We start from the raw sequence: 26,272 nt of genomic DNA, 5'->3' as shown, positions 1-26,272 counted from the left end.
TGGATAAAACTCCAGACTGTATTGTGAAGATTGACTACACAAAATATAATCATTACTTTATAGTTTTAACCGTGGTTTTTAAGAGCAAGAAACAAACCATTAATAAGCCAATCTTGCATTAGACATCGTGACATTTAAATTGACTTCATGCAAATAAAATAAGCAAATGGAATTTTCCGATTTACTCATCAGACGCTATATAGATGCGTTTCACATTCACGTCTTAAAAATGTAATAAGAAAAATTTCATCTCTTTGTGTCTGGCATGTCTGTTCCTGATGAATTCCATAACCAACTTGGATGACACTAAACTGAGAGAAATCTCACATCACTTTTTTGTCTTCATTTTATAATTGTGTGATCTTTCCAGGTAGCTCATTTTTTGTGTGTCTTCACTGAAAGTTACTACCCATTTCTACTTACTTAGATGAAACTTATTCTTCTAGCATGGAAATATCAAGGGGAAGAACTGAAATATTCATGCCCCTCCTAGTCTTCATCATAAGAACGAGAGTTTTCACTTTATCCTGACCTGACTTTGAATATTTAGGGAAAATTCTCAATTTGTAGCTTTAGCTAATGGCACTACAATGTCACACTTCTCTGTTTAACATTCAGCTTTGTTAATCAAGAAAACCAGATTGGCTCGCTGCATGTTGATTAAATTGATTACAGCTGTAGGCCTTGATAGCATTTTTTTCAAGTGTCTCTAATTAATCAGACAATGCTTGATTAGTTTTTTCTGTTTTGAGGAGATAAACTGACTTCCTTGAGAATTTTCACCCCAAAATGATTCCCCTCCAGTGAAAGGTAAAGGATAAATGAGTCATTGCTTAGTTTTCCATGACGCTGAGACCTTTTATCTTTCAGCAACTAAAAAAAAGAAATCCTTTGAAAAGCAGATTAAAACATAATTTTAAACTTCTTTTCACATACTCTCATGAATACATCTCCTAGAATGAAAAATAGCTGTGTGTTCTTTCTGAGCTTTTAGCCTGGCCTCCACTCTATTGTAGAGCCTCTTCCAACTTTCCCATTGTAACCATTTTTTGTCAAGTTATATCATTGAGTTGTCAGATCTGACATTGCAGATTTCAGCCCAGGAACCATTTTGTTTTAATAATCAGGCTCATGAATTGATGTGTTAAAAAAATAAATAAATAAGCCACCGCTTATTTTTTTAGTCATATCTATAGCATTAGATAAAGCAGCTGTTGTTCATGCAAATGAAAACTTGACAATTTCCAGGAACATTACCAACATTTATAAAGACTCAAAGCATTCTGCTTTCATCGTTGAAGTTGATGTTTTCAATGGGGAAGGCTGCTAGGATCAGCTCAGATGGCGCCTGTTGGCATGAGGAAGGCACCCGTTTTTCTCTTGCTTCCTCTGTTGGTTGAGGGACCAGTCGAGACTCCAGTCTCCAGTAAGCACTTGTCACCTAAAACACTTTTTTAAAGGTATTTGAGGGCCGGCTCCGTGGCTTAGCGGTTAAGTGTGCGCGCTCTGATGCTGGCGGCCCGGGTTCGGATCCCGGGAGCGCCTTCGGATCCCGGGAGCGCCCCGAGGCACCACTTCTCCGTCCAACGTGAGGCCGAGTCCCACGTACAGCAACTAGAAGGATGTGAACCTATGACATACAACTATCTACTGGGGCTTTGGGGGGAAAAAACTGAATAAATAAAATCTTTAAAAAAAAAAAAAAAAAAGGTATTTGAAGCTTTATTTCAGAAGAGTTTTCTTATAGATGTCATCAAATTAGAAGCTCCTGAAGAGAAAGAATCTGCCTTTAAAAAAGAAAGCAGAGCAGAAAGATAGAAAGTGAGAAGGTCTTAGTCCTCCCACCCCAGCCCCACATTCCTATTCCCAGGTGTGATGACGGTTAACAGTTGCTCAGGCATCCTTCAGAAACCTTCTGCGCATATACAGGAAAATGTGTTTTATTTATACATTTTTTCAGAATAAATGGGATGAGACTATACTGTTCTACAACTTGCTTTTTAGATTTTTACTGAATAGATTTTGGACATCTTTCTGAATTTGCACATATAAATCAACACATTCCTCTTTAACTGCTAGATATCATTTCGTTGTTTGGATGTACCGTCATTTATTCAGCCAGTTATCTGCCGTTGGACATTTAGGTGGTTTCCAGCTTTTTGTTACTGTAAACAGTGCTGTAATAAACATCCTCATGTACATATCTTTGTGAGGTTGGGCAAGTATGTGTTTACAATAAATTAGCAGAGAAATTACTTGGTCAAAAGGTAACTTTGATAGATATTACCAAATTGTTCACTGATTTACATTCTACCAGCTCATACCGAGTTTCATGAAACTTTAGAACTTTTGCCAAGCTGCTATGTGTCAATAGTATCTCATTATTTTAATTTGCATTTCTATAATTTTATACATGGTCAAACATTTTTCCATGGGGCCAGGGGTTGGGGGGGCTGACATTTATATGTCTTTTCTTCTGACCTGCCTATTCATATCTTTGCCTACTTTTCTGGGACCATGTCTTGTATTTGTTTGGTGTCCTTATATATCCATCACAGCGTTGGGCACATGGACCCTCAACAACTATTTGAATTTGACTTAGATAGTATATGGGACACACGGAAAGAATCTAAAATATTCCTTATTAGAGTGTAAGATCCTTAAGGCAAACTACCATCTCTAGAGACCTTCACTCTCACAGGATGACAAAAACAAGATGTCTTCTCAGATTTCTGTACATTACAACCTTATTTTGATACAGTGGGAAATGGATTTTGTCAAGGGGAAGGTTCTGTGTTCCTCATATGTATTTTCATACACATATGTACTAAATTTCCAAAATAACACCATTATTTCTTGCCTAGATTATACAGCAACAAGCTTCTAATTGATCTTTATAGCCCTTCCCTTTTCCCCACCAATCTGTTCTGCACACAACTGCCACTATGATCTTTGTAAAATGCAAATCCAAGATTCTTCTAGCTTAAAATCCTTCAATAGATCTCCAGGGCCTTCAGAATAAAGTAGGAACTCCTTAGTTTGCCATCTAAGACCCCTGCTTTCTTCAGCAATTGACTACAGTCTCATCATCCATCACAGATGTACACCCATTGCCCGTCATTTCACACTGCTAGGGTTACCCCAAGCTCTCCACACCTTTCTGCTGCAGTGCGTGCTGTTCTTTCCAGAATATCCTTCCTTCTTTTCTCTATCTTGTTGCCTCATTCTCACCCTTCAGGAACAACCCTTTCATCACTTTTGCTAGAAAGCCTTACCTGAACCCTTCTCCTAACTGTAAGAGGTTCCCTGGGCTTATCTCTATCTAATAATACTTACTTTACTTTCTTATAAGTGTTGGTCTAATGATCTGTCTCCAGGAGACTGAATTACTCAAAGACAGAATTATGTCTTACTCCTTAGTACCCAGCATAAAGTCTGTGACACTGCAGGGGCTCAATAAACATCTATTCAACGTAAAATTATAAAGCAGCTATGCTGATAACAGTATAGAGAAGGTAAGGAAGGGGTCAACCTTTTTCCATGTTCTCTCAAGTAGTTAGGATATTACTGTTTACGTGTTGTAGTTGAATTTGATGACCAATGCCTGGATTTGTGCCTCCAGAGTTGAATTATGTACCATATCTAATGAGTCAGTGTCTGTAAAATGGTCCCAAGGTGCTGTGTCATTAATGTTTTCTTAACCTGAGGGAAAATACTGCCAAACAAGAAAGATATCCAGTTCTGCAGAAAACGTATAAAGTATATTTAATTCAGTAAGAGAAGTTAATGATTTTTATGATTTCTTGGAGCATTGAGCACTTGGAGGAAGCTGGGTCCTTTCTGTTTTATGGATTTTTCTGACAAAGATGTGGGCAGGGGAGGTGATTTTGTAGAGGCCAGCAGAAGAAAGAGTATGTTCCTCTTTGTATGAGCGTTTGTTGAATGTCTCCAAATAAACATGGATTGATGTGAAATGAAAATACAATACTTGTTTATGCAATGTGTTTCCCAACTTTTGCAATGGAAGAGATGTGATCCTATTCCAGATATCATCATAATGTAAACATCCTCTGGGAGCACTTTCAGGAGGAGCAGAGAAGAAATGTCTGGAAAGACTAATTCTCATATCATTCTCAACTAGCTGCCTTTTTTGGCTCCTGCTATTCCTTCCACTGCTCTCAGAGCATGTTCTCCTGACCTCCTCTCTACCAGGGCTTTCTCAGAGGACTCATCCATTTCCCAATCTTTTCACTCTCACCTGTAGGTCTTTCTCTTATAGCCCTGGCCTTCCAAGTATTCGTTCATTCATCCATTCAACATTTATTGAGCAACTAATACACGTGAAGCCCAAGGTGAAGAAGAGCGAGATGATTGCCTGCCTCATGGAGCTTATAGTATGGCCACAGCTCTTCTTCCTGGTTCATAGATGGTCTTATTCTCACTGTAACCTCACGTGACAAAAGGAGCAAGGGATCTCCTTGGGGTCTTCTTTATAAGGGCACTAATCCCATTTATGAGGGCTCCACTCTCATGACCTAAGCACCTCCCAAAGGCCCCACATTCAGACACCATCACAATGGGGATTAGGCTTCAACATATGAATTTTGGGGGGAATACAAACATTCAGTCTATAGCACTAGGCCTTTATGAGAAAAGAAACTAAGGATGTGGCTCTCCCTCTGAAGCCTGGGAGTAGTGTGGTGGTGACAGTGGGGGAAAGGCACAAAAATATTCTGTAGAAATAGTAAGGACCAGACCATGCAAAGCTTTAAGCCAACGTAATGATTTTGGATTTTGCCTTAAGAGCATATTTTGAAAAGCTCCTTCTGGATTTAATTAGAGGAAGTCCAGACTGGCTGGGGGAAGAACAAGGGAAAGATTCTAGAAACATAGACTAGGATGGTGGCAATGGGTATGGAAATATGTTGACATATTCAAGAGCTAAAGCTAAGACCTACTAATGGATCCCTAAATATTTCTAGCACACTTTCTCTGTGAGAAACTACCAAAACCTCAGATTCCTCATATGCTAAACCAGACTCCTATACCACACCAAAGTGGTTTGCTCTCCCCATTTTCCCGTTCAGTGGTACCAACACTGTTTCATTCCCAGAATCTAGACTTTAAGCTTCCTCATTCTCTCTTTATACTAGCTTCCTCTATGTGATAGGAAATATGGTAACCAGTGACATGTGAGTTTCACTTCTTTTGGCTTCCATCTTTATTGGGGACTGTCTCATTTTCTGATTCAATTTCAGAAATTCTAGGGAAGCACAGTGATTAGTCCAGATTAGGTCAGGTGTCCACATCTGGACCAATCAACTGAGGCTGTGGGCGCATGGAGGAAGATGGGAACTCCCAGAAAGCCATGTGGTTAGAGGCAGCTGTTCCAAAGAAAGGGGGAAGAAGAAGTTCTGGACAGACAGTCCCTTAGCTCTCTCCTACTATGTCTTGAAGAGAGATTAGAATTGTTCCTTGTAAGTGCCAAGGGGTAAAGATAGGAGAAACAGGTAGAGAAGAAAAGAACACAGATTTCACCTCAACATGAGGAAAAACTTTTTAACAGTCAAAGCTATTTAAAGATGAAATGTGGTCTTTGAAAGTAGTAGGTGCACAGTTACTGATGCCAATCAAGTATGGACTAGATAACCACTTGGTGGGAATGTTGTAGAAGACAACCCCCAAAACTTAGATGGGAGTTGTCTTCCAACGCTGAGATTCTGGTTAGAGACCTCCTGCAGAAAACAAACCAAAATTAAACAAAAGCATCTTAATATTTATTCCAGTCCATCTTAAGAGATTTGCAAGAGTTCCCCACTTATAGTCTATGTTTCCAAGAGATAATTTGAGCTTCCTAGTTCAAATGGGAGATGAATCCTATGAAGAAAAGTTATTGAGAGCTCTTTTTGTGTATTTAATTTTAAAAAAACAAGAAACATATATTTTCTCAGTTTTCTTGTACTAGTAAACCTATTTCTGAACTAGCATTCTGTTTTCTGAGGGAGAAAATTAAATTTTTCTGTCTTGGCTATAAAGAAGCAAGGTGTATGTCCTCAGATTCACTCCAAATTGTGTGTGTACCAAGCACATGATAAGGGAACAACAGCATGCTCCTGGCAGGTGGAGAAAGAGCAAGGTGGAGGGAAAATACAGCACAGCTTGCCACAGCAGCATTGTTTATTGTTATGGAAGCTTTCAACACTCGGTGGCAGGCAGTATTCTGGACTGACAAAGGGACTCTTTCAATGGTCATATATTTGATAAATATTGAGGAAGTGCCTACTCTGGGCCAGGCCTTCTGCTAGGTGCTTGCTAGAGTCAAATGGGGGAGACTGCATTCATCAGATGATCAAACAAATGAGGATGTAATTATGAGCTGAGACAAGAACTCTTAATTAGAGGATCACAGTTGTTCTATTAGAAGCAGTAACAAGAACTCAGCTGGATTGGAGAGGGAGTGTCAGGGAAGACTTCCCAAGAGAGTGATACTTGAGCCAAAATCTGAAGTTTGGGTATGATTTCACCAGGCCAAGGGAGGGTCAGAACAGCAGAGGAGAGCATGATCTAGACAAAGGGGCACAGCCTGGGCAGAGGCCCCGTGATAGCAGGGAGCATGGCGTATTCCAAGAATTGAGAGATGACCAGTGTGGCTAAAGCATCGTGAGTGAGAGGGAGAATAAGGCAAGATGAGGTTGGAAAAATACGTAGAGACTAGTCTACGCAAAGCCTCGAAGGCGAGGGTAAAGATTCTGGTCTTTCTCCCAAGTACAGTAGCTTCCCAATGACATTGAAGGGTTTTAAACAAGAGATTGACATAATCAGATTAGAATTGTGGCTACAGTGTGGACAACAGAGAAGTGAAGCCAGAATGAATGACTATGAGGGGATCGATTAAGAGCTTTTGCTACAAATGACAGGAGGCAAGATAGTCTCTTGGACTTTGGTGGTGGAGTTGGTGAGAAAGGTGGATTCAGAAGTCATGTTGGAGGAAAATTGACGGGAATTTTCCTAAGAGCCTTGAGAATGTTCCACTTCACAGTTCCTTCCTCTAAGACAGAGGTCATTCAACTACAGCCTGTGGGCCAAATCCTGCCCATTGCAGGATTTTTTTTGTAAATAAGATCTTATTGGAACACGGCCATGCCCATTCATTTACTTATTTATGTCTGCTTTGACACTACAGTAGCAGAGTTAAATAGTTGTGACAGAGACCTTATGGCTTGTGAAGCCTAACATATTTACTGTCAGGCCCTTTACAGAAAAACTTTTCTGATTGTACACTACTGGAAACATCACCTTCATGATATTCCAAGGTGCAGAAGTTCTTAATTTGGGGGTCCAGAAGTCCATGAATGGGCTTCAGATGATCTCTGACCTCCTGAATCAGGAAATAAAATTTGGTATTTATATACATTTTTGTGGGAAAACAGTTTTCACCAACCTTTAAAAAGAATCTGTGAATTCCCCCCAAAGTGAGATATTTCCCAGTCCTCTCGCCAGTCTGTTCCCTGGCCATAGAAGATTTTTAAAAGACAAACTTGTTTCAGTGAATAAGAAATGTGTGCTGGTACCAAATGATAAATATCATTAAGTATTGGATAGAAATTGCTGTAAATTGCCAAATTCCTGATGTAAGATCTATAGAAGTATATCACTGGACTGGCTCCTCTGACCCAGAGCTTTATGATAGCTCAGTGCTGTAAATGAGAGCCATATAATAGTCATTGTCATGTTTTAGATTTCTCAAATAATTACTCCCCCAAATAAAGATTTAAATGTATACAAGATTATAGATTGTCTCATTACAAAGGAATTCCTTCAAGGGAATGAATGGATGATCTGATCAACCCACAGCGGCCTTTGTGTACAGCCCATGTTCTAGTGTCATTTTCTGTTCTAGTGTCATAGTCTCTGTTAGCTAGGATGCTTCTTCCATCTGACTGTGAGCTCTTTGATTCCCCAGGACCTGGCACAGTAAATGGTTACTGTATATGTGGAGAGATGATTAAGCTAACTGTTGGTCTCATATCGTGTATTTGTATATGTGTGTATATGTGTGCACACATATATAAAGTATTTGTAGGAAACACGTTAATGAAATAAATGTATGTAAAATTGCCTTGTAAACAAAATCTTATTTTTAAATGAAGGAACTAAACCATAATCTGTCTTAACTGAGAACATTATCCTCATTTATAAAAATATCTGACTCAGTTAATGCTCATTGCCTAGCTTTAAAAATCTAGCATGCAAGTGGGATGAAAACAGCATGGTATTCTTTTTTGGCCAGGAGTTTAATATTAGATAAATCTGGCCATTGTGAAAATTCACAAGATGGTATTTATTCTTCCTCTGCAGTATATTTTTATATGTGCCATTTAATGTGAATCCATTGTCTTGACTCTTAAATAAAATACATTTTCTGGTGACAGTACTCAGCATGTATAGGTGTGCCTAGAAGTCTTTTCTCTCTAGTTTTAAGAGGAGAGGCAGGGATGGGAGGCCTGCCTGAGTCCACGAGAGGAAGGAGGAGGAATAAGAAGCATGCTCAGAGAGCAGGCCTGACTGAGAAGGATGTTTATCCACCAAAGGAGCTAAGGGCTTTCATAACAGGTAGATAGAGTCAGTCCTTGGGAGAAAAGGATTGTAGTGCGAGCTGAGGAAAGCAACCAAAACAGAGTATCCAATACAGAGGACAAGGCAAGTACGGAAATGGTGGAACAAAGAGCAAAAACAGATTCCAGAGCACAGGTAGCCAGGGTAAGAAACAGGCCAAGGAAATGGTTCAGAACTAAAGCAAGGGCTGGCGTGCTGTGAGTGAGCCCTTCGTTAGATGTTTGCTGCTTGCGTTGGGAAGGCATGGAGGTTTAAAGGAGTTGCTCAAGAGTCAAGACAATGAGTTAGCATTAAATATCACACATAAAAATGTAAACATGTAAGATACAGGTGCTAGACTACACATTTCTGCTTATTAACAAGTCACAAAAAAAGAATGCTCTTGAAAAAATGAAATTATTAAATATATATAACATAAAATAAAAACAAAACAAACGAAAACAAGGTCACCAGGATGGGAAAATGGTACCTGCAGCAGCATTTCTCAAAGTGTGGTCTGTGGACTCCTGATCCCAAGAGCTGTCACAGTTCTAGATGCTTTCCTGTGGGCAGTGCTGCATACTCTATCCTCTCGGGAGAGGCACGGTGTGCTAAAGGCTCTCGAAGTCCTGCAAGGAAAAGTCCTGGTTGACCTCGTTTACCCCACTGTTTTCCATACTTGATAGTTAACATGGAACTCTCTTTTTCAAAAAATACTTTGTAAATGCTTACTTAGTAAAAAGCCAAACAAATGGGTTGCTTTGATAAATTTCTTACTTGTATAAAATCTCCTACATCTTGAGTTAAAATAACATCACTTGTTGAGAACCCTGCATTCATTTTTAGAAGATAAAATTAGATGTACCACCAGAATAAACTCACACCATATACTATGACTCAAAATACAGAGGCAATAAAAGAAAAATATTGACTACAGAAAAATTAAAAAAAAAACTTTTGCATGGCAAAATCATCACAAGTGAACACAAATGACAAAGTGAAAAAACCTGATAAAAAAAGGGCAAAAGACATGAACAAAAAAATATAGAGATATAGATACAAAATACACATGTGCATATACGTATGTGTTACATAAATGGCCTTAAGTGTATGAAAGGACAGTCAAGTCCGCTCATCATGCTCATAATGAGAACAAATGCAAATCACAACTGCTTTAAGATACCAGTTCTCAAGTGTCAGATGAGAAAGCATTAAAAACTTAACAACATATTCTTTTGACATGACTGTAGAGAAACCAGCACTCTCATACATTACTGGTGGGAATGCACTTGGGTACAACCTTGTGGAAGGAATTTGTCAATATCTGATGAAACCAAGTATGTATTTATCTTTTGTTCTAGAAATCCCACTTCTAGGAATTTATCTTGAAGATATATCTCCAAATATACAAAAATAGATATTCTCAAGGTTATTCATTGCAACATTAATTGCAATAATTGCAAAATATTGAAAACAGGCCCAAATACAGGAGAGCAGGGAAATAAATGACAATGCATCCATGTAGTGGAGTACTGTGCAGCTGTGAAAAATAGTGAGGAAGCTCTCTGTGAACTAGTATGAGTGATTTCCAGGATATGTTTTAAGTTGAAAAAAGTAATTATAGTATGCTACCTTTTGCATTAGAAAGAAGAGGAATAAAAAAATAGACATGTATCTGCTAATTTTTTCACAAGAAACAGAAAGGAGATACCAGAACTAATGAAATTGATTACCTATAGTGGGGTAGGTGGAGATGGCATGAAAGTGATAAGAGGGTGGGAACAAAGTAGAAGGGATGGGGAAAACGTAACTCTTAGCTGATTGTGCCTTTCTGTGTAGTTTTGACTTTTGAACTATTGTTTTATTCAACAACTACAAAAGTAATAAAAATCAACAAAAATGGAGGGAAAAACCCTAAAATGTAATACAAACAGAAGCAGATGCCTCTAATTATATTTCAAATGAATGATATAATCACACTGAAGGGAAGGGGGAGGAACTAACCCAAGTAAATTTTGAACATAGCATTTTCACTAAAGAATAAAAAGAACCATAGAGAGTAGGTTTGGGGTTTTCTACTGATTGTTTTGTTTTGTTTGCTTAGCAATTCTGAAACTACTTTTGGTGTGTTCTGTAGTTCAGAAAATAAGTAAATAGTTGAGAATAATGGGAGCCAGGTTCCTCACTGTCGGAAGGGAATTACAAATGTGTAAAGAGGAAAGATGAGAATGAATCTGTGGTATTGTATTAGTATTGGAGAAATCAATATGAGCCCATGGTCATAGATCAGGGATCATCAAACTTTTTCTGTAAAGGGCCAGATAACAAATACTTAACTCTGTCATTGTAGCACAAAAGCAGCCATAAGGTAAACATGGCTGTATTCCAATAAAACTTTATTTATGGATGCTGAAATTTGAATTTTATATAATTATCATGCATCATGAAACACTATTATTATTTTAATTTTTTTCAACCATTTAAAAATGTAAAAACCATTCTTGTTTTGCAGGCTGTACAAAAACAGGCAGTGGGCCAGACTTTGCCCATAGGCCTTGGTTTGCCAACCTCTCTTTAGATAGAGGAATGATGATTGATAGAGAGAGAGAGAGAGATAGCAAGCAAATGTGATAAAATGTTTAAATTGGGGAATCTGGGTGAAGGATATATAGGAATTCTTTGTACTCTTTCTGCAACTTTTCTATAAATCTGAAATTATTTTAAAACAAACAAAAAAATCACAGAAGAACCACCCTGTACTTTCTGTAACTACTGCTGAAAAGGAAAAACAATCAAATCATTGGCCTAAAAAGTGAATATCTTGCCTTTTAAAACAGTCACACAACAACCCCCACCTACATTTTTCCCCATGTCCATGGACCATGAGTAGGAGCTACTGTTGCCGTTATGTAGAGTTTCTAATTTGTCACTGAGGGTGTCATCATATGATAACATTATTTTTCTCCTGTTCATCTTTGTTCTCCATCGCTCTTACTGAGTAATGAGGTCACCGGGCTGGTAATTTGTATGTGACCTTGTAATTTTCTATGATGTAGGAATTTTTTGGTCTACTATAATTAAATGGACTAAATAAAAGGTGCTTATCAGAAAATGCCCCATTAGCTTGGAAGTCTGTGACAAATCCTTTCTGATGTCCTTAATGTGTTATTATGAAATTCAATTACACAGCACGCTCACCTTGCTTATTTCACTAGCCGTAATCTAGTAATAGCTAAGGTGAGCAGTGACTGAAAGTATCTTAAAATATTACAAATAGGAATTGGGTAATTTTTACATTAAGATACTTTTTATAAAGGAAGAGTTACTGGTTTAATTTCGACTGAATCCAATTCCTACCTTGGTTTATCATTGTAGGTAAAGCCACACTGTGATCTTCATTGAAAATGAAGATGGTGGTCATAGCTGAAATTTATTGAATGCAACTCTGTACCCAATACCATGCCAAATGTTTTTCATCTATTTTTTTTTCATTTAATCCTAACAAAAAAACTCTGAGGTACTATCATTATCTCCTTTTTATAGATGAGGCTTCCAATGTTAAGTGACTTGGCCAAGTTCTTACATTTGGAAACCTGGAGCTGGGATTTGCCTGGAGAGTGAGTGCTCTTAGTTACTGGTTGAGGCCGACTCCCACTGTAGATAAAGAGGATAGGAAATACAAAAATTTAGAAAGAGATTGTTTAGACATCAGGACATGCTCCTGTTGAGAAGAATGGGTAAACAATACAGGCTGCTAGTATCAATGTAAGAAATAGAATCACATTGGAAAATCCTTCACATTCCCCTCCCTGCTCCCTTCCCTTGAAGAAGCTCAGTAGTAAGTGTAGAGATGAGAAGGGCTTGAGGTAGAATAGAATGACTCATACCTTCTGGATGTCACCCACTTGCATCACACCCACACAGGTATCTACTAGAGGGAGCAGGAAGATTGGAAAAAAATGGAGGAGGAAGGAAAGGAAAGAGATTGGGAAATGAGGTTGGCAGTTGGAGGCAGATCACAGGGAATGTAGGAGGTGCTTTCTAGAGTGGTTTTGCCCGCATTGGTAATGGGAGAACTGAAGTAATGAGTCACTCAAGGGCCCAGCTCTCTCACTCTCCCTTTTTGGCCCTTCGCTGCTCTACAGCCCTGAGTTAGTGCATACTGACTCCCACCATTGAGACTGGTCCATGACCTCTCCACGACTAACTTCTGTTTTGAATCACCATTTGGAATGTTGTCATCCATGACATGTGACTTTGTCAGACTTTCTTACCCAAAAGTCATAAGGAGCTTTGTCTCTGTTGCATTTCTTCTGAGTTATTGAAATAATTTTCTTATGTGAGAGGAACAGTGCTACAGTTTAATAACAACAGTAATAAACTTATTTATTTATTTATTTATTTTTTTGCTGAGGAAGAGTTGCCCTGAGCTAACATCTATTGCCAATCTTCCTCTTTTTTTTTTGGTGAGGAAGATTCTCCCAGAACTAACGTCTGTGCCAGTCTTCCTCTATTTTGTTTGTGGGTCACCGCCACAGCATGGCTGAGAAGTGGTGTAGGTCCGCACCCAGGATCCAAACCCATGAACCCAGGCCACCGAAGCAGAGTGTGCCAAACTTAACCATTACGCCGCCAGACTGGCCCCAACAGTAATAAACTTTTGAGAGGAATAGTCATTTTTATTTACTTGATGTATTTATTGGGAAACTAGTTAATTAAGTGATTGACTCTATATTAACCAATTTATTAAACTAAATATTAATTTCTGAACATCTTGTCTCTCTGAATTATGAAGAAGAGAAAATGTTTCTTTGTGGACACCCCAGGGAATTAAAAATCCAGGTGAAAGGTAAAATCTATGTATGGAATTACAGACATGTTGTTCATTTACTTCCTTCTTTTCTTTTTAGGGACTGGTTAAATATGTTGAGCCCACCAATTGTTCCTCCCAGTCAACAGCCAACAGAGCAGCATCCAGATTCTTCTGGAAGTTTGAGTGCTCAAGGTGGGAATATGAAAAATGCTGTGCATAAAAAAATAAAAGTAATTAACTATAAATAGAGAAAATCAGTCACTCTGAGATGCCACTGTTTTTATTAAATGCTGATCACTCAGGCTCACACACCCAACATGAGGTAACCTTTACCTCATTTTACAGAGTGATAGGTTCTTTGCAACTAAAAAGAATATAAAAGAGAAATTGTCCGTGTTCTTCTAAAGGTTAATCCCAGGGCGAAATACAGTTTAAGCCATAAGAGCATGGCTTTGGTGTCAAATTGACCTTCCTCTGAATTCCAGCTGTACCAGTTCCCACTGTGTGACCTTTATGAATTTTGGTTACCTCATTTGTAAAATAAGACTAATGATAGATAGTATCCACCTGAAAGTTTTTCATGACGATTCAATGAGGTATACTGTATATGAAGCACTTAGAATAGGGCCTACCAAATACTAGCTGTTTGCATTACTATAAAGCAGACCCAACAGTCCAACATCACGGGGATACATGTTTTCGTTAATACAGAGATATGGCCTCTTTGTTAAACGAAAGGCTGGCGCAGAGCTACCATAAAGAGTGTTAGTAATGGAAAAATTGGAAGGAAGCAGGAATGAAAATTTGTCTGGGGTTCCATTCGTTGGTGAGAGCCATAAAGATGAACCATTAGTTTCTGGTTGTGAGCAGGGAGCATGATTGTCAGGAGTCCATAGAGGAGGAACGGAAAAGAATCTTCATTGGAAACAGTGGGGTTGGGATGGGAGGGCTGGAGGGGAATCTAAAGTGCATAATTGGAGTGACAACCTCAGAGTAGGACTCCCTGAGACAGTTTTCTGAGTTGGATTTTGAAGATGGAAGCCCTATGGCTGAAGTTTAAAAAAAAAAAGAAGAAGAACTGAAACCAATCTAAATGGCTCCAACAAAGGTGCCAGTTTTTTCGTGTTTTTTTTTTCCTAACTGCCCCAGGGAGAAAGTGGAGCATCCCATTTTTCTTCAGGTGTGGAGAATTCAGAGTGAGAGCTCATACATCTGAATGGTACATTTTGGCCGCCCAAGGGATGGAGATGTCTCTGTGATTTACTGCCTGAAATAGATTATGCCCCTCAAATTGGGAATCTTTAGAGGTGTACATTTATAATTACTTATGACAGAAAAATAGAATCTTGGCTGTCAGGAGGAGACCTTGCTGTGAGGGAACAAATAATATGTTATGTGAAATGTCCTAAATAAGCCACAGGAACCGAGAGCGTAGTCCTTGAGCAAAGGCACTCAAGATACATGTTAGTGATAAGTGGCTGAAAGGATGTCTTCAAGTCGCCATTGCAAAGTGATGTTTTGACAGCAGGAGCTCAATTATATTGAAGGTAAACAGAACTTCCATCGGGGGCAAATTAACAAATTAAATTCAGAAGATTATAGAAATGTTCTGGCCAGTGTTAACCGGATCTGGCACCCTTCTTCCTGTCACCCTAGATTTTTATCAGCTGTCCCTTTCCCCTTTTCTGATATGCTTGGGTAGTTTGTAGCTAATTAATACCATCAAATATTAGTGTTTCCTATTTCGTTAATCTTTACATGTTACTGGCTTTTAGACAGCCATAGCACAGTCCATACTCACCAATATACAGAGATAGTGCTTCCATCTGTTCTTATAAAGTGTTTGTCAAAGAAAAATAATGGGTTCAAGTATCCAGTTTATATCATCAGAAGGAGAAGGGAGGCATGGTTGTGGGCAGTCTGGGACTCTTCCTGAGTTTCCGTTGCATAATACCATTAATTTAGCACTTACTGTATACCGGACACTGTGCTCAGTCATTACATGCAACACCATGAGGAAGGTACTATTTGTATGTGTGTGTAGTTGTTTTTTACACCTAAGGAAACTGAGGCACAAAGTTCTTGAGTAACTTGACCAGGGTCACACAACTAGTTATTGGCAGAGCCGGGATATGAATCTAAGCAGCCTGGCCCCAGAGCCCAACCACTGTTTTTATACTTTTTTGGTTTTGAACCAAGTAAATAGATTACCTACTCAATAATATAGATAAAATCAGGAGCTGAAAAATCATTTTTCTATTGAGAGTTCCTGATCTATAGGAAAAACAAATTAAAATATCTCGAGGGCTAAGTAAAGTTCTTTAAGGGAAAAAAAAAAAGCAGACCTCTGGGCACCTGTTTCAGCCCTGGACCTGCCTCCCCCTCCCCCCACGCTTGTCAGAAGTGACAGGTGGCCACCCTTCCTCCCTGGGAGTGCCGGGGTGAGGAGTGCAGTTACTGTGTTGACAGGATCTGGGGCAAGGCCCAGGGAGTCAGGAGCTGAATGGAGGACAGGACCACTGGGTTGCGGAACTGCCAAGCCCAGGTATTTGCTTGCTGGCTTACCTTCTTAAAGGCCTTTCTAGCCAATCTTATCTAAGTAGGTCAGTCTCTCTCACTTCACTTTGTACATTTTCTTCACGGCCTTTTCACAGTTTATAATTCGTGATGTGTTTACTTCTCTGTTGTCTTTTGTCCTAAGTAGCCTATGAGTTTTTATGAGCAGAGACTGTCAGTTTGCTCACTCCTAGATCCCTGCACCCTATGCAGTTTCTGGCATATATTAGCTACTCTCTGAATTCTCATTAGAAGGAAGAAAGGAAGGGAGGAAAAGAGGGAGAGAAATGTTCTTCAACTGGTCATTTCTTATAACAGCCTTGAAAAAAAAAAAGTAAGGTAATTCATTGAAATCTGACTTTCAGTTTTCCCCCCATTTCCAGTTTTTTAGTATATTAGGTATATTTCTAAAATCCAACATTGAGAGTATTGAACTTAGACACATACATTTTAGCAATTAAAAGTTATAGGTCACCTTATGCAATGGCTCTTAAACTTTATTTATAAGCGGTAGAAACTTTTCTTTCAAATGAAATCGCATATGGAATCCCAATATATAAAAGAGATAAAAGCAGAATTGCTCTGGCTCAAGGGAGAACTAGGGTTTCAGAGCCCTGTGCTGGGGCTCTGATGAACCAGTTTAAAACAGTTAGTGTAGTCTAACCCCTTCAGTTTGACCTTGCCCAAGATCAAACGCGCAGCCAGAGCTTGAGCTAGGCTTAGGGCCCAGGCTTCCTCCACATCGTGCCTTCCTGCAGAACCATTGCACTGGGATGTGAAGGTGGTTTTGAAGGCTGGTTCACAGGGAAAGGGAAGTCTCACATCTTCAGACTTACAGGATAAAAATAATAATAGCTGACATTTGTTTCATGCCTGTGACCCAGGCCTACATGTGCACTTTACCTCTCATAATAGCCTACTGAGGTGCGTGTACTATTATTACCCCCATTTTACACGTGGTCACGGGGACTTAGAGCAGTGAAGTGATGCGCTGAACCATCACGTCTCCATCAGAGATGGAGAGGCCAAGATGCATCCATGCAGCTGGATTTATAAGTGCATTTTAACAGGGAAAGAGGGCCTGACCAACACACAATTCTAGAAAACTTGCCCCAGGCCATACAAAAATAAGTGCATGCATTATACCTGGCCCTGGAGTTCCTACTTTATTCAGTACAAGTTTGTGTCACAGCCACAGTTTCTGCTCCGCCAGAATGTCTCAAGTGTATAAATGCCACCTTAAAGAGAACAGCCCAGCTTGCAGCAGAGCCGGTCAGCGGGCAGGAACAAGACTGTGCTCTGTGCCATTCGGCTGGGTGGGCAAACAGGCAGCTCTTCACAGTTCCTCCTGCACCGTAATATACTTGCCGAATATCAATTACCTGGGGCGCGGCTGCCCTTAACACTTACTAAAAATGTGTTTTCCTGGAGCTCGTGTGAAATATAAAAATGGGAAGTTAAGATTTCAGAGCTTACTCAAGAAAACTACCAAACTGACCTTTTGAAAATGAACCGGACTTTCCTCGAAAAATAGTTGTCAATTTGTTTTTGACATTTGTTCCTTTATAAAGATGACCCTTAAATTATTCATGCCTACCAGCTCAAAAATGGAATACTAATGACCTCTCTCTTCAGGCTTGCAAACCTCTCTTGCAGTTTACACAGATTTTCAGTAAGAAAGGCATTCAGGAGGGCTTTTGGAGTTGCTGGAGTCTCATAAAAATAACATTCTTGTACCTTTTATATGACCAAGCCGCATAGGATATTCCTTTATGAACATTGATTAATCTCCCACGAGACATAAATAGGCAGGAGATGCTTATTTTATAGATGGAATAACCAAATTAGTAATGAAGAATTTACAGAAATCTCATGGCTCCTCACAGCTAACCTGAGAGAGGGGATCTGGCTGCCTGCTCTGGCTGTGACAGAGGAATCCTTCAGAGGCCTATTTCCTGCCATGCAGTTATTTGACACTTACCTAATACTCTGAGTCTAAAAGCAGTCTTCTAAAATCTGTTCTTTTAGTTAGCTTGCCAGACATTATACTTCATTGAACAACTATGGTACCCCCAGTGATTGACGTGGCACCTAGGACATGATAGGCACTCCATAAGTGTTTGATGAATGAATGAGTTAATCTCCTGCTGGTGGGAAACGGGAGGAAGATTTGGTCTACTCTGAATCTTCCCTTTATCTTGAAGATTTATTTAAGATGCAAAAGAGACCTCCCGAAAAAGCAATATTGGTGATTAAAAGTAATAAAAGAAGCCAGCATTAATAAAGCACCCACTGTGTGTCCGGCACTGTGTCATGTTTTCTGTGCAGTATCTAACGATGACTTGTGCCATCACCCCAGGCATGGGGCTATGTTATGTCCCCACCGTACAGGTGAGGTGAAGGTCACAGCCTGGGTCACAGACCCACTGAGTGTGGAGCAGGACACTGACCCAGGCCTGTCTGACCAGGCAGTCCGCACCCTTAACCCCCACACTGCAATAGGACCACAGAATTACCATTTCAATTGGTAAGAACTGTACAACTGAAATGTCCACTGCAGTTCTTTAAATTTAGAAAGTTCTCTTTCTTGAAGCTTTCTGGATAGAATATTACTCTCTTTAATACTCTCCTTAGACTCATAGCGCCCCCACCTCAACTCTGAGCTTGTAAAATGATTTGTTAGTCTTGATGACATTCTTGAATCCAGAGTCCCCGCACCTTCCCCTTCTGTTCTCTCACTAACCTTGGTGCAGGGAGATATTTTCTCTCATGCAGCTATCAGGGTCCCAGGGATGTCTCCTCTGCGTAGAAGTGATGGAGCGGGGATCAACACTCTCCCTAGTATAAAGACATGCCTTCTTTCCAGGAGTGCTAGACGTGAACCCTCCAGTAGAGAAGTAAACACATTGCTGGTGTCTGAGGTTCTCTCCCTTATTCCAGAACCACACCCACCTACTTACTCCCCAAATGCATGCCAGAAGGGGCCCTGGCCCGGGATGTGGTTTGAGCTTCCCTTACTGGAATTGGGATGCGTTTTCCCCCAGCTGCAGCATTGCCACCTTGCCTAAAATCAGGACCTTGAGGCACTGTGGGCTCTGTAGGCTTCAGAGCTCAGTAGTCTGGCTAGGGACTGTAGGGGAGCAGAATTTCCTACCCCAAAATGTGTCTCTTTGGCTTGATTATTTTTTAGAACAAAAGACTCAGGAAGAAACTTTGACCTTCCCCCTAACTGCCTAAAAGAATTGAAGATAGAAAGCCTATTTCAGCAAGGAGGTAATATCATAGATAACTATGGTATAATATGAACTAGGTGTGCTAGACAGGGAGGAACCTAGCAAGACCCATTTAATCCAAGTCCTCTCCATGTCTCATTGTCTCTGCAAGGCATGGCAAACGTTTGTCTACCAAACATTTGCTGTTCCATCTCCATGTGAATTGCCTCCCTCCCCTTTGAAGTCCCAAACTACTATCCCCAACATCTTCCCTTGTCTTTAGCTGAAGATGGTATTTAAGGTGTTGGCTTCAGCCATTTTGGCAAGTTACTCAGTTTTCCTGGCTTTCTCCCATGTATACACGTTATTACGTTTGCTTGATTTTCTCCTGTTATTCTGTTTCATGTCAATTTAATTCTTAGACCAGCCAGAAGAACCTAGAGGGTAGAGGAGTATTTCTTCCTCCCCTACGGGACCTTCCTTCATGTGTAACAAAATGCATTCAGAGTTATAAGCCACACATTTATAAGCGCACATTTGTTTTGTGGGTTTTTTCCCAGCTTTATTGAGATATAATTGACATATAACATGGTGTAAGTTTAGAGTATACATGATGCTTTGATATACAAGTACGCATTTGAATCACTGCACATTTATAAGTAGAGACTGCCTAGAAAGAATGAAATTGCAGTAATTCCTAATTAACCATCCAGATCATTCAACATCTTGCTTTAACTGGCATTTTCCAAGTAAAATATAGCCACTGGTTTTTACAAAAGGGGTGATATACTTGTTTCCCAAATGAAACCTGAGCTATAATCATGACATGTTATTTGCCTGCCAAAAAACAATATCGCTTTCTAATAGAAGAAACTATCTTTTCATCCTTTTTATCCCATTGTTAGTCATTTATCTTTCTCCCATTTGGGGGCACATATTTGCTGAAAAAACAAAATTCAGCAGTTCACAGTGGATTTTCTCAGGTTTTAGTGCAAGTTAATTTTGCCCTACTGTGAGATATGTTGGTGAAAGAGTTTGCAAGTATCTGGTACTCAGCAGAATCTTATCTAAAATGTCATCTTTATCGATCCTAAGGCTGACTGTTCTAAATGGTGATCCCTCACCATCGAGTTGTTTAAACAATAGTGTATTAGTATGCACATAAAAACACAGTCAATCAGTTCTCAAGATCTATAAGAGAGAAAATGCATTAACTTTTAAAAAAATTCTAGATGGCAGCATCAGAAAATCGAAAATCAAGTACAGTGTCTTGATTCAGAGATTTTAAATCTGATAAACTGGTGACACATCATTTATTTTCAAGCTTGAAGACTTAGCTTGCGCATATAGGTTTTCTATTATCTACGGTTAAAATGCGTTAAATATAGATAATTAAGCATTTATATTAATCGACTTTTAAAAAGTGAACTGGAGGGATTATCTGCCCAAGCTGATCTAATGAGGGAAGGGCAGCTAATATTGCTGCGTTTGGTCTGGCTCTGTTGGTTTTTCTTATGTTATTGCTGTTAACAAATTTCAAAGTGAATGAAGCTGAAAGTTGGTAAATAGATTATTATCTGAAAGGCAATTTTACTTCACTAGAAATGACTTTATTACGTGGAGAAGAGTAAAAATGTAATTTGGACCCCCATCCAGATGCTCTTAGTCTGGTAGCAGAGAATGGTTTTATTTGTTAATTTGTCCTTTTAGAGTTTCTGTAGCCAGTCTTTAAATAGAGCAATTTAGCATGTTGGGGAAAAACAAACTCTGCACTATCCAAGAATATAATTGAAAATTACCCCATACCCATGCACTATAATTACCTTTCAAAACATTTCCCATTGCTTGACATCATAGTGGTAATTGCTTAATGATATTATAATTTCATTACGTAGGGATTACATGGGCAAAATGATGTAAGTTGGAGGCTTTGAAAATTAAGTTATAATGAAAACAAAACCTTTTATGCAAGTTGAAAGCACTTATTTCCATGTAAAATTATACATAATGTCACCCAATTTTTGTACAGATGTCGTTGTTGGTAGAGTTTTAAAATTCATCCATTTAAAGCTTTCGTACTAAAAACCACAAAACCCGCCTTAGCCCCATGGTTATAATGCATGAGGTTCCAGTTCTGTAGTGATGTGTATTGGAACAAATGCATTTATATAGCAGTTATTGCTTCAGTTTGTATGCACCATGTAGCAAAACCTCTGCTAATGAATTGGATCCACCTCGATCCCTTTGCAGTTGAGTGATAAAGACCCATGACCCATTACAACGGTTATTTTCATCTTGAAAGATTCCTGACTGGTTGTAAAATGTATTGAGTTTTCTAATTTAATAGCACCAGCTTAAAATTTTGTCTTTTTGAAAAATACAGGCACAGAATCACTAAACAATTCCATAGTGTATAGCTCTTATGTGCCAGAGGTCAGAATTGCCCCCAATATGTTGATGGAGTAAAAATAAGACATTGGGTAGCAGATCTCTGAGGTAGCTGGACTCATAATCATTTACCTTAGTGATGAGGTTTTCACATTACACCTGATGGAAAAATTAGTTTTACTTTTTGAAAAATACATGATTTTCAGTATGAGAACTGTTTTTATTTAAAGATGAATTCATCATAATGTCCTGTGTAAAACTAGGTGGGGGCTTTGTGTTTCATTCAAATCCACTATTTATTTTTCTTTTGGTAGGAAAAAATCAAACAGATATAGTTCTGAGGTAGAGAATAAGATATAAATGAACATACCCCTCTCGTGTCTAACTCAGATATCTTATGTTTTTCATGATGATGATTATAACAACTCACTGTGTGTGTGCTGAGTGCTATCTTATTTAGTTCTCATAGGTACTATAACAGGTACTGTTACTATCCTTACTTTACATATGAGGAAACTGAGGCTCAGAATGGTGTGTTTTCCTAAAGTCCCACAGCTGTGAAGTGGTAGAAATGGGATTTGGACCCAAGTCTGTCTGACTCTATTGTCTAAATGTCATGCTGCCTGTCTCTATGAAGCCTTTGCTTCGTACTTTAAGTTTTATCAATGCTCCTGTTCTGAGTTACTAAAAAAGTTATAGCCTGTAGTTCATGATTTGTTTTATTATTGTTATTATCCTTAATAGTAATAGTAACGATCATTTATTGAACAACTACTGTGTGCACTGTGCTGTGCATATTATCCATCCAATTTAGTCTTCCACAAAACCCTATGAAATAGGCTTTGGTATTCCCATTTTATAAATGAGGAAAGGAAGGTCCACTGAGGTGAGATGACCTATAATGGACCTAATGTCATTCAGGAGTAAACAGCGGAGCTCCCATCCACCCCTAAGTTTGTTGGATTCTAGAACCCAGGGGTGCTGTTCGCCACCCTGCAGCTGCAACTCCCAGTTTAACTCCTTGTTAATCTTTAGTAGCTGCTTTTGTTTCGTGTGTCTGTGTAACGTCCACAACCAGACTGTCACATCCACGGCTAGACTGCTCAATCACAGAGCAGGCACACGGTAGTTACCTATTGATAAACTGATTTTGTTCTGTTATCTGAAGAAGCCCAAATATGGAAGGGATGATGGACTGAATATCTGAAAGTAAAGGACATGCACACTTTCCTTTGTGCAGAAGTGACCTAAAGGGGGTCGTCTTTGATATGAAACAGCCACTTGAAAAGCATTCTCAACCTCTCCTACTTAGAGGAAGAGGGTGGAGGCAGGGCCCTGGGGACCACTCTTAAGGTAACAACAGAAAATAAAGGAAAGGCAGCCTGCCTTCTCTGAGTTCCTGTTCTTAATTAGAAACTGTGCAGGGTGTTCAGGTCAGCTACCACTATTAACGTGACCATTAGCAAAGTTCTGTCATACTTCAAGGCCATAAGCCACTACAGCCAAGTCACAGAAACTCCTCAAAGGCACAGCAGGGATCATTGGATCTGGTCCCCTGTCCTACGCAGAGTTCGTCTACAAAATCTCGCACAAATGGTTGCCCCAGTCCCTACTTCACCCTCCACAGAGTCTACATTTCATTTTCTGGTCATTAATGTTTGGAATATTCTCCCTTGTGCTGAATCAAAATCTGGCTCCTTGCAACTTTCACTCAATGATCCTATTGCTTCCTCCTGGAACCCCACAGAATCTTCTGAGCTTCTCACTCGTTTCCCACCCTTCATACACTATATGAAGCCAGAAGGGCTGCTATCACCTCCCTCAAACTATCTCTTTTCTGGAGTTAATCAGCTCAGTTCCTTTGCACTTACTGAGCTGTTTGCCTCTGCCTTCCCGCATGGACTTGCTCATCTTTGCCAGTGGTTTTTGAAATGTGAGAAATCAAATTTCTTTTGTTTCCAAACCTGATTTTTTAAAATGTAGGACACAGTTACAGTTTTTTACTCTTTTCCGTGTTTAAATTCCTTTAATATAATAGTTCCCAACAGAATGTGTTACACCACCTTCTTAACAAAAACATGGAGCAGGTATGGTCAGAAGAACTCTGAGCTGAGTGAGAGTCTAGAAACCCGAGTTCATCCCTGACTCTGCCTCTCACTCACCAGGTGACCTCAGATGAGCTGTTTCACTTTGCAGACCCAGGCTTCCTCGGCCATAAATGAGCATAATTCCTGCCTGTTTCACAGGCTCCTGAGGGTCAAATGAGCTACTGCACGAGAAAGTGCTTTCTAAACCATTGAAGGCTCTCCCAGTTGAGATGTTGGTAAGGAAGGCAAACGTAATCATTCCTCTGTTAAACTCTACTTTTTAAGGACTGCTAGCACTGCATGCAACTCACAAGAGAGTCAACTGATTTCATGTTTCGCCCACGTCACTGCACACTCCTTGAGAACAGGGCCTGTTTCTTATCTCACATCCCCAACACCTGGCTCAGTGCCTATTGCAGGGAAGGACCACGGTAAGTGTTTTTGGATGGTTAGAAGAAGGGTGGGCAGAGGAACGGCTATGGTACGGTTTCAGAGCCCCCCTTCACCATCTTGGCTCCACTTCTCTGGACTTAACTCTAGTTTGTTACTCTCCTGACAGTGTCCGTGCACCAGCTTGGTCTGATTTTGTTTGGGTAAGATGGAGTCCCACCACCAGCACCACCACCTTCCCTCACTCTGGGCAGTGACACTATTTCAGTATTTTTCAGTATTTTTTGAGCCTCTATAACGTGTCAGCCCTGGCCCGTACCCACCATCCATGTCCTTCCAAAACTGACCCTGGTGAGCTCGCAGCCCAAAGGTTTGGTTTTCTTTGGTCCTTAGTCGCCTGTGCTAAGGCAGAGAGAGGAGTGTTAATCACCCCTCCTCCCTGAGCCTGCTCTGATCTTCTCCGGCTCAGGGAGGTCTTGCCCTTCCGGCCTCTGAATTCCTGTTACATGGATTTTCAGAAGTACTCAGTACTTAAAAGGACTTACTGGCTAGTGATGGCGTCAAGTACCCAAGTGCTTAGCACGACACTGGGCACAAATAAGGTACTCAGAAACATCTTAGTAAATCAATTTTTTTCATTCCATGCCGTTTGTTGGAAACCAGCCAAACTTTGCTAATAACTTAGGCAGTAGGAGTTCTCTTCATCCAAACCATCTAAATGGCTGTCACAAGAAAAAAACATTAAGCCATGTTCATGTTCTAGCAAACTTGACAGACCTTCCTACCACTAATAAAATTACAGATCACCTGACATTGTTTTCCATATGTGTTCTATGCTTTGTGTACCTTATATTTCTAAAAAACACTGTTATTTTAATTCATATTTATTTGGTAGCCTTTTTAGGATGTATGCATGGGGATTGAGTTCTTTATTATATCTTTTAATTTGCACCGTTTTGCATTTGTACAGCTCTGGCCCATGAAGAAGTCTAGAACTGTGACCGTTAAGTTTTGAATCCTGCTCAAGTTTCCCTAATCCTAATTAGCATAATTCTTTAGTCCTTTGGCCCTCTCCCTTGCCCCTTTCCCCTCTCTGCCAGTTCTCACACTCCGTTTTTCTTATCCTTTATAGCAAAGCTGGCCCTTGATATCACTGTTTCTTCTCTGTGTTACTCTACACGTGTAGAGTCTCATCACATCCACAGCGCTCCTTCATTCCAGCATCAACGTTCTGCTTGCATAAAGAAAATCACCAAGGAGAGATAGTGATTCCTCCTTGGTTGCCCTTCTGCTGTTGCAGTTTAGGAATCCCAGACGAGGCTGGCAGCTAACATGTCTGTGGTTCCCCTTCCTACAGGTGAAGAAGGCCTGAGTGCAGAAGAGGACGAGGAGGTGCTGACTCTGCTGTATGACCCATGTCTGAACTGTTACTTTGATCCTCAGACTGGGAAATACTACGAATTGGTGTAACCCCTCCTTCCAAGGCAAAGAATGGCCACCCCCATGCAGAGCAGGATAGGACCTCTGACTCTCTTAAGTTGGCATCACAGTGTGTGTGTTGGGCAGGCCCCATGGAATCAAAAGTAACTGAGAGAAATGAATGTTTTTTGTAAATAATGTTCAATTTTAAGAATACCTATGTTCTTTTTGTAAATGTGTGTGATTTTTTTTTGGAACTGTGAAGGAATTAATACAGGGACAAGATTTTAGGACTTTGAATTGGTTCTTATTTGTTGGTTCTCATTCTACATATAATTTTGTTTATTTCATATAATTTTGTGTAAGCAAATTAAGAGTTATTAATTCAAATTTTTGCAGTGTTAATCTGTAAATGATGGCTTGATATACAAAAATGTATTCTTGTTTAAAAGATATCTGGGTACCTTTTATTTTATTACCTATTTGTATTAAAAATAAAGTATGATGGTCAGAAGAATACCTTTTAAACTGCTTCTTTTTATATACCCCATTTTCTTTTCCAGAATGTTCCTAGATGACATTTATCTTTCCTTAGACTTTTAGGAAAAGAAACATTGTGAACTGATCAGACTTTATGATCACATTTTATTGGCACTGGCTCCACTATTTCCATTTCATTATAGTTCATCCAGAGTTTGCCTAAGATCACAACATTGTTAATCACTTAAGTTGCTTAACGCTGTGCTTTGCTTTTTTTTTTTTTTTTTTACCAATTATCTCTGAATTTTAATAATAGGATCCAAATCTAGCTC

General features: G+C 39.5%; 1 protein-coding gene across 11 annotated transcripts in view; it reads left to right on the top strand.

The window, feature by feature from the left end:
* CFAP20DC (CFAP20 domain containing) overlaps window positions 1-25,977 on the top strand; it is a 225,505-nt gene extending 199,528 nt beyond the window's left edge. For 10 of the 11 annotated variants that reach the window (XM_087431264.1, XM_087431260.1, XM_087431255.1 and 7 more), the window contains 2 exons: window positions 13,506-13,600; window positions 25,399-25,977. In XM_087431264.1, coding sequence (XP_087287390.1) covers window positions 13,506-13,600; window positions 25,399-25,511 — 208 coding nt within the window. In that variant the 3' untranslated portion in view covers window positions 25,512-25,977. The remainder of the gene's footprint in view (window positions 1-13,505; window positions 13,601-25,398) is intronic. The other variant, XM_087431258.1, reaches the window with a different exon arrangement.
* The last annotated feature ends 295 nt before the right edge of the window (window positions 25,978-26,272 follow it).

The sequence above is a fragment of the Ceratotherium simum genome, chromosome 5, assembly GCF_057802395.1.
Source record: "Ceratotherium simum simum isolate JZ-2026a chromosome 5, ASM5780239v1, whole genome shotgun sequence".
NCBI lineage: Eukaryota > Metazoa > Chordata > Mammalia > Perissodactyla > Rhinocerotidae > Ceratotherium > Ceratotherium simum.
This window is presented reverse-complemented; position numbering and strand designations above follow the sequence as displayed.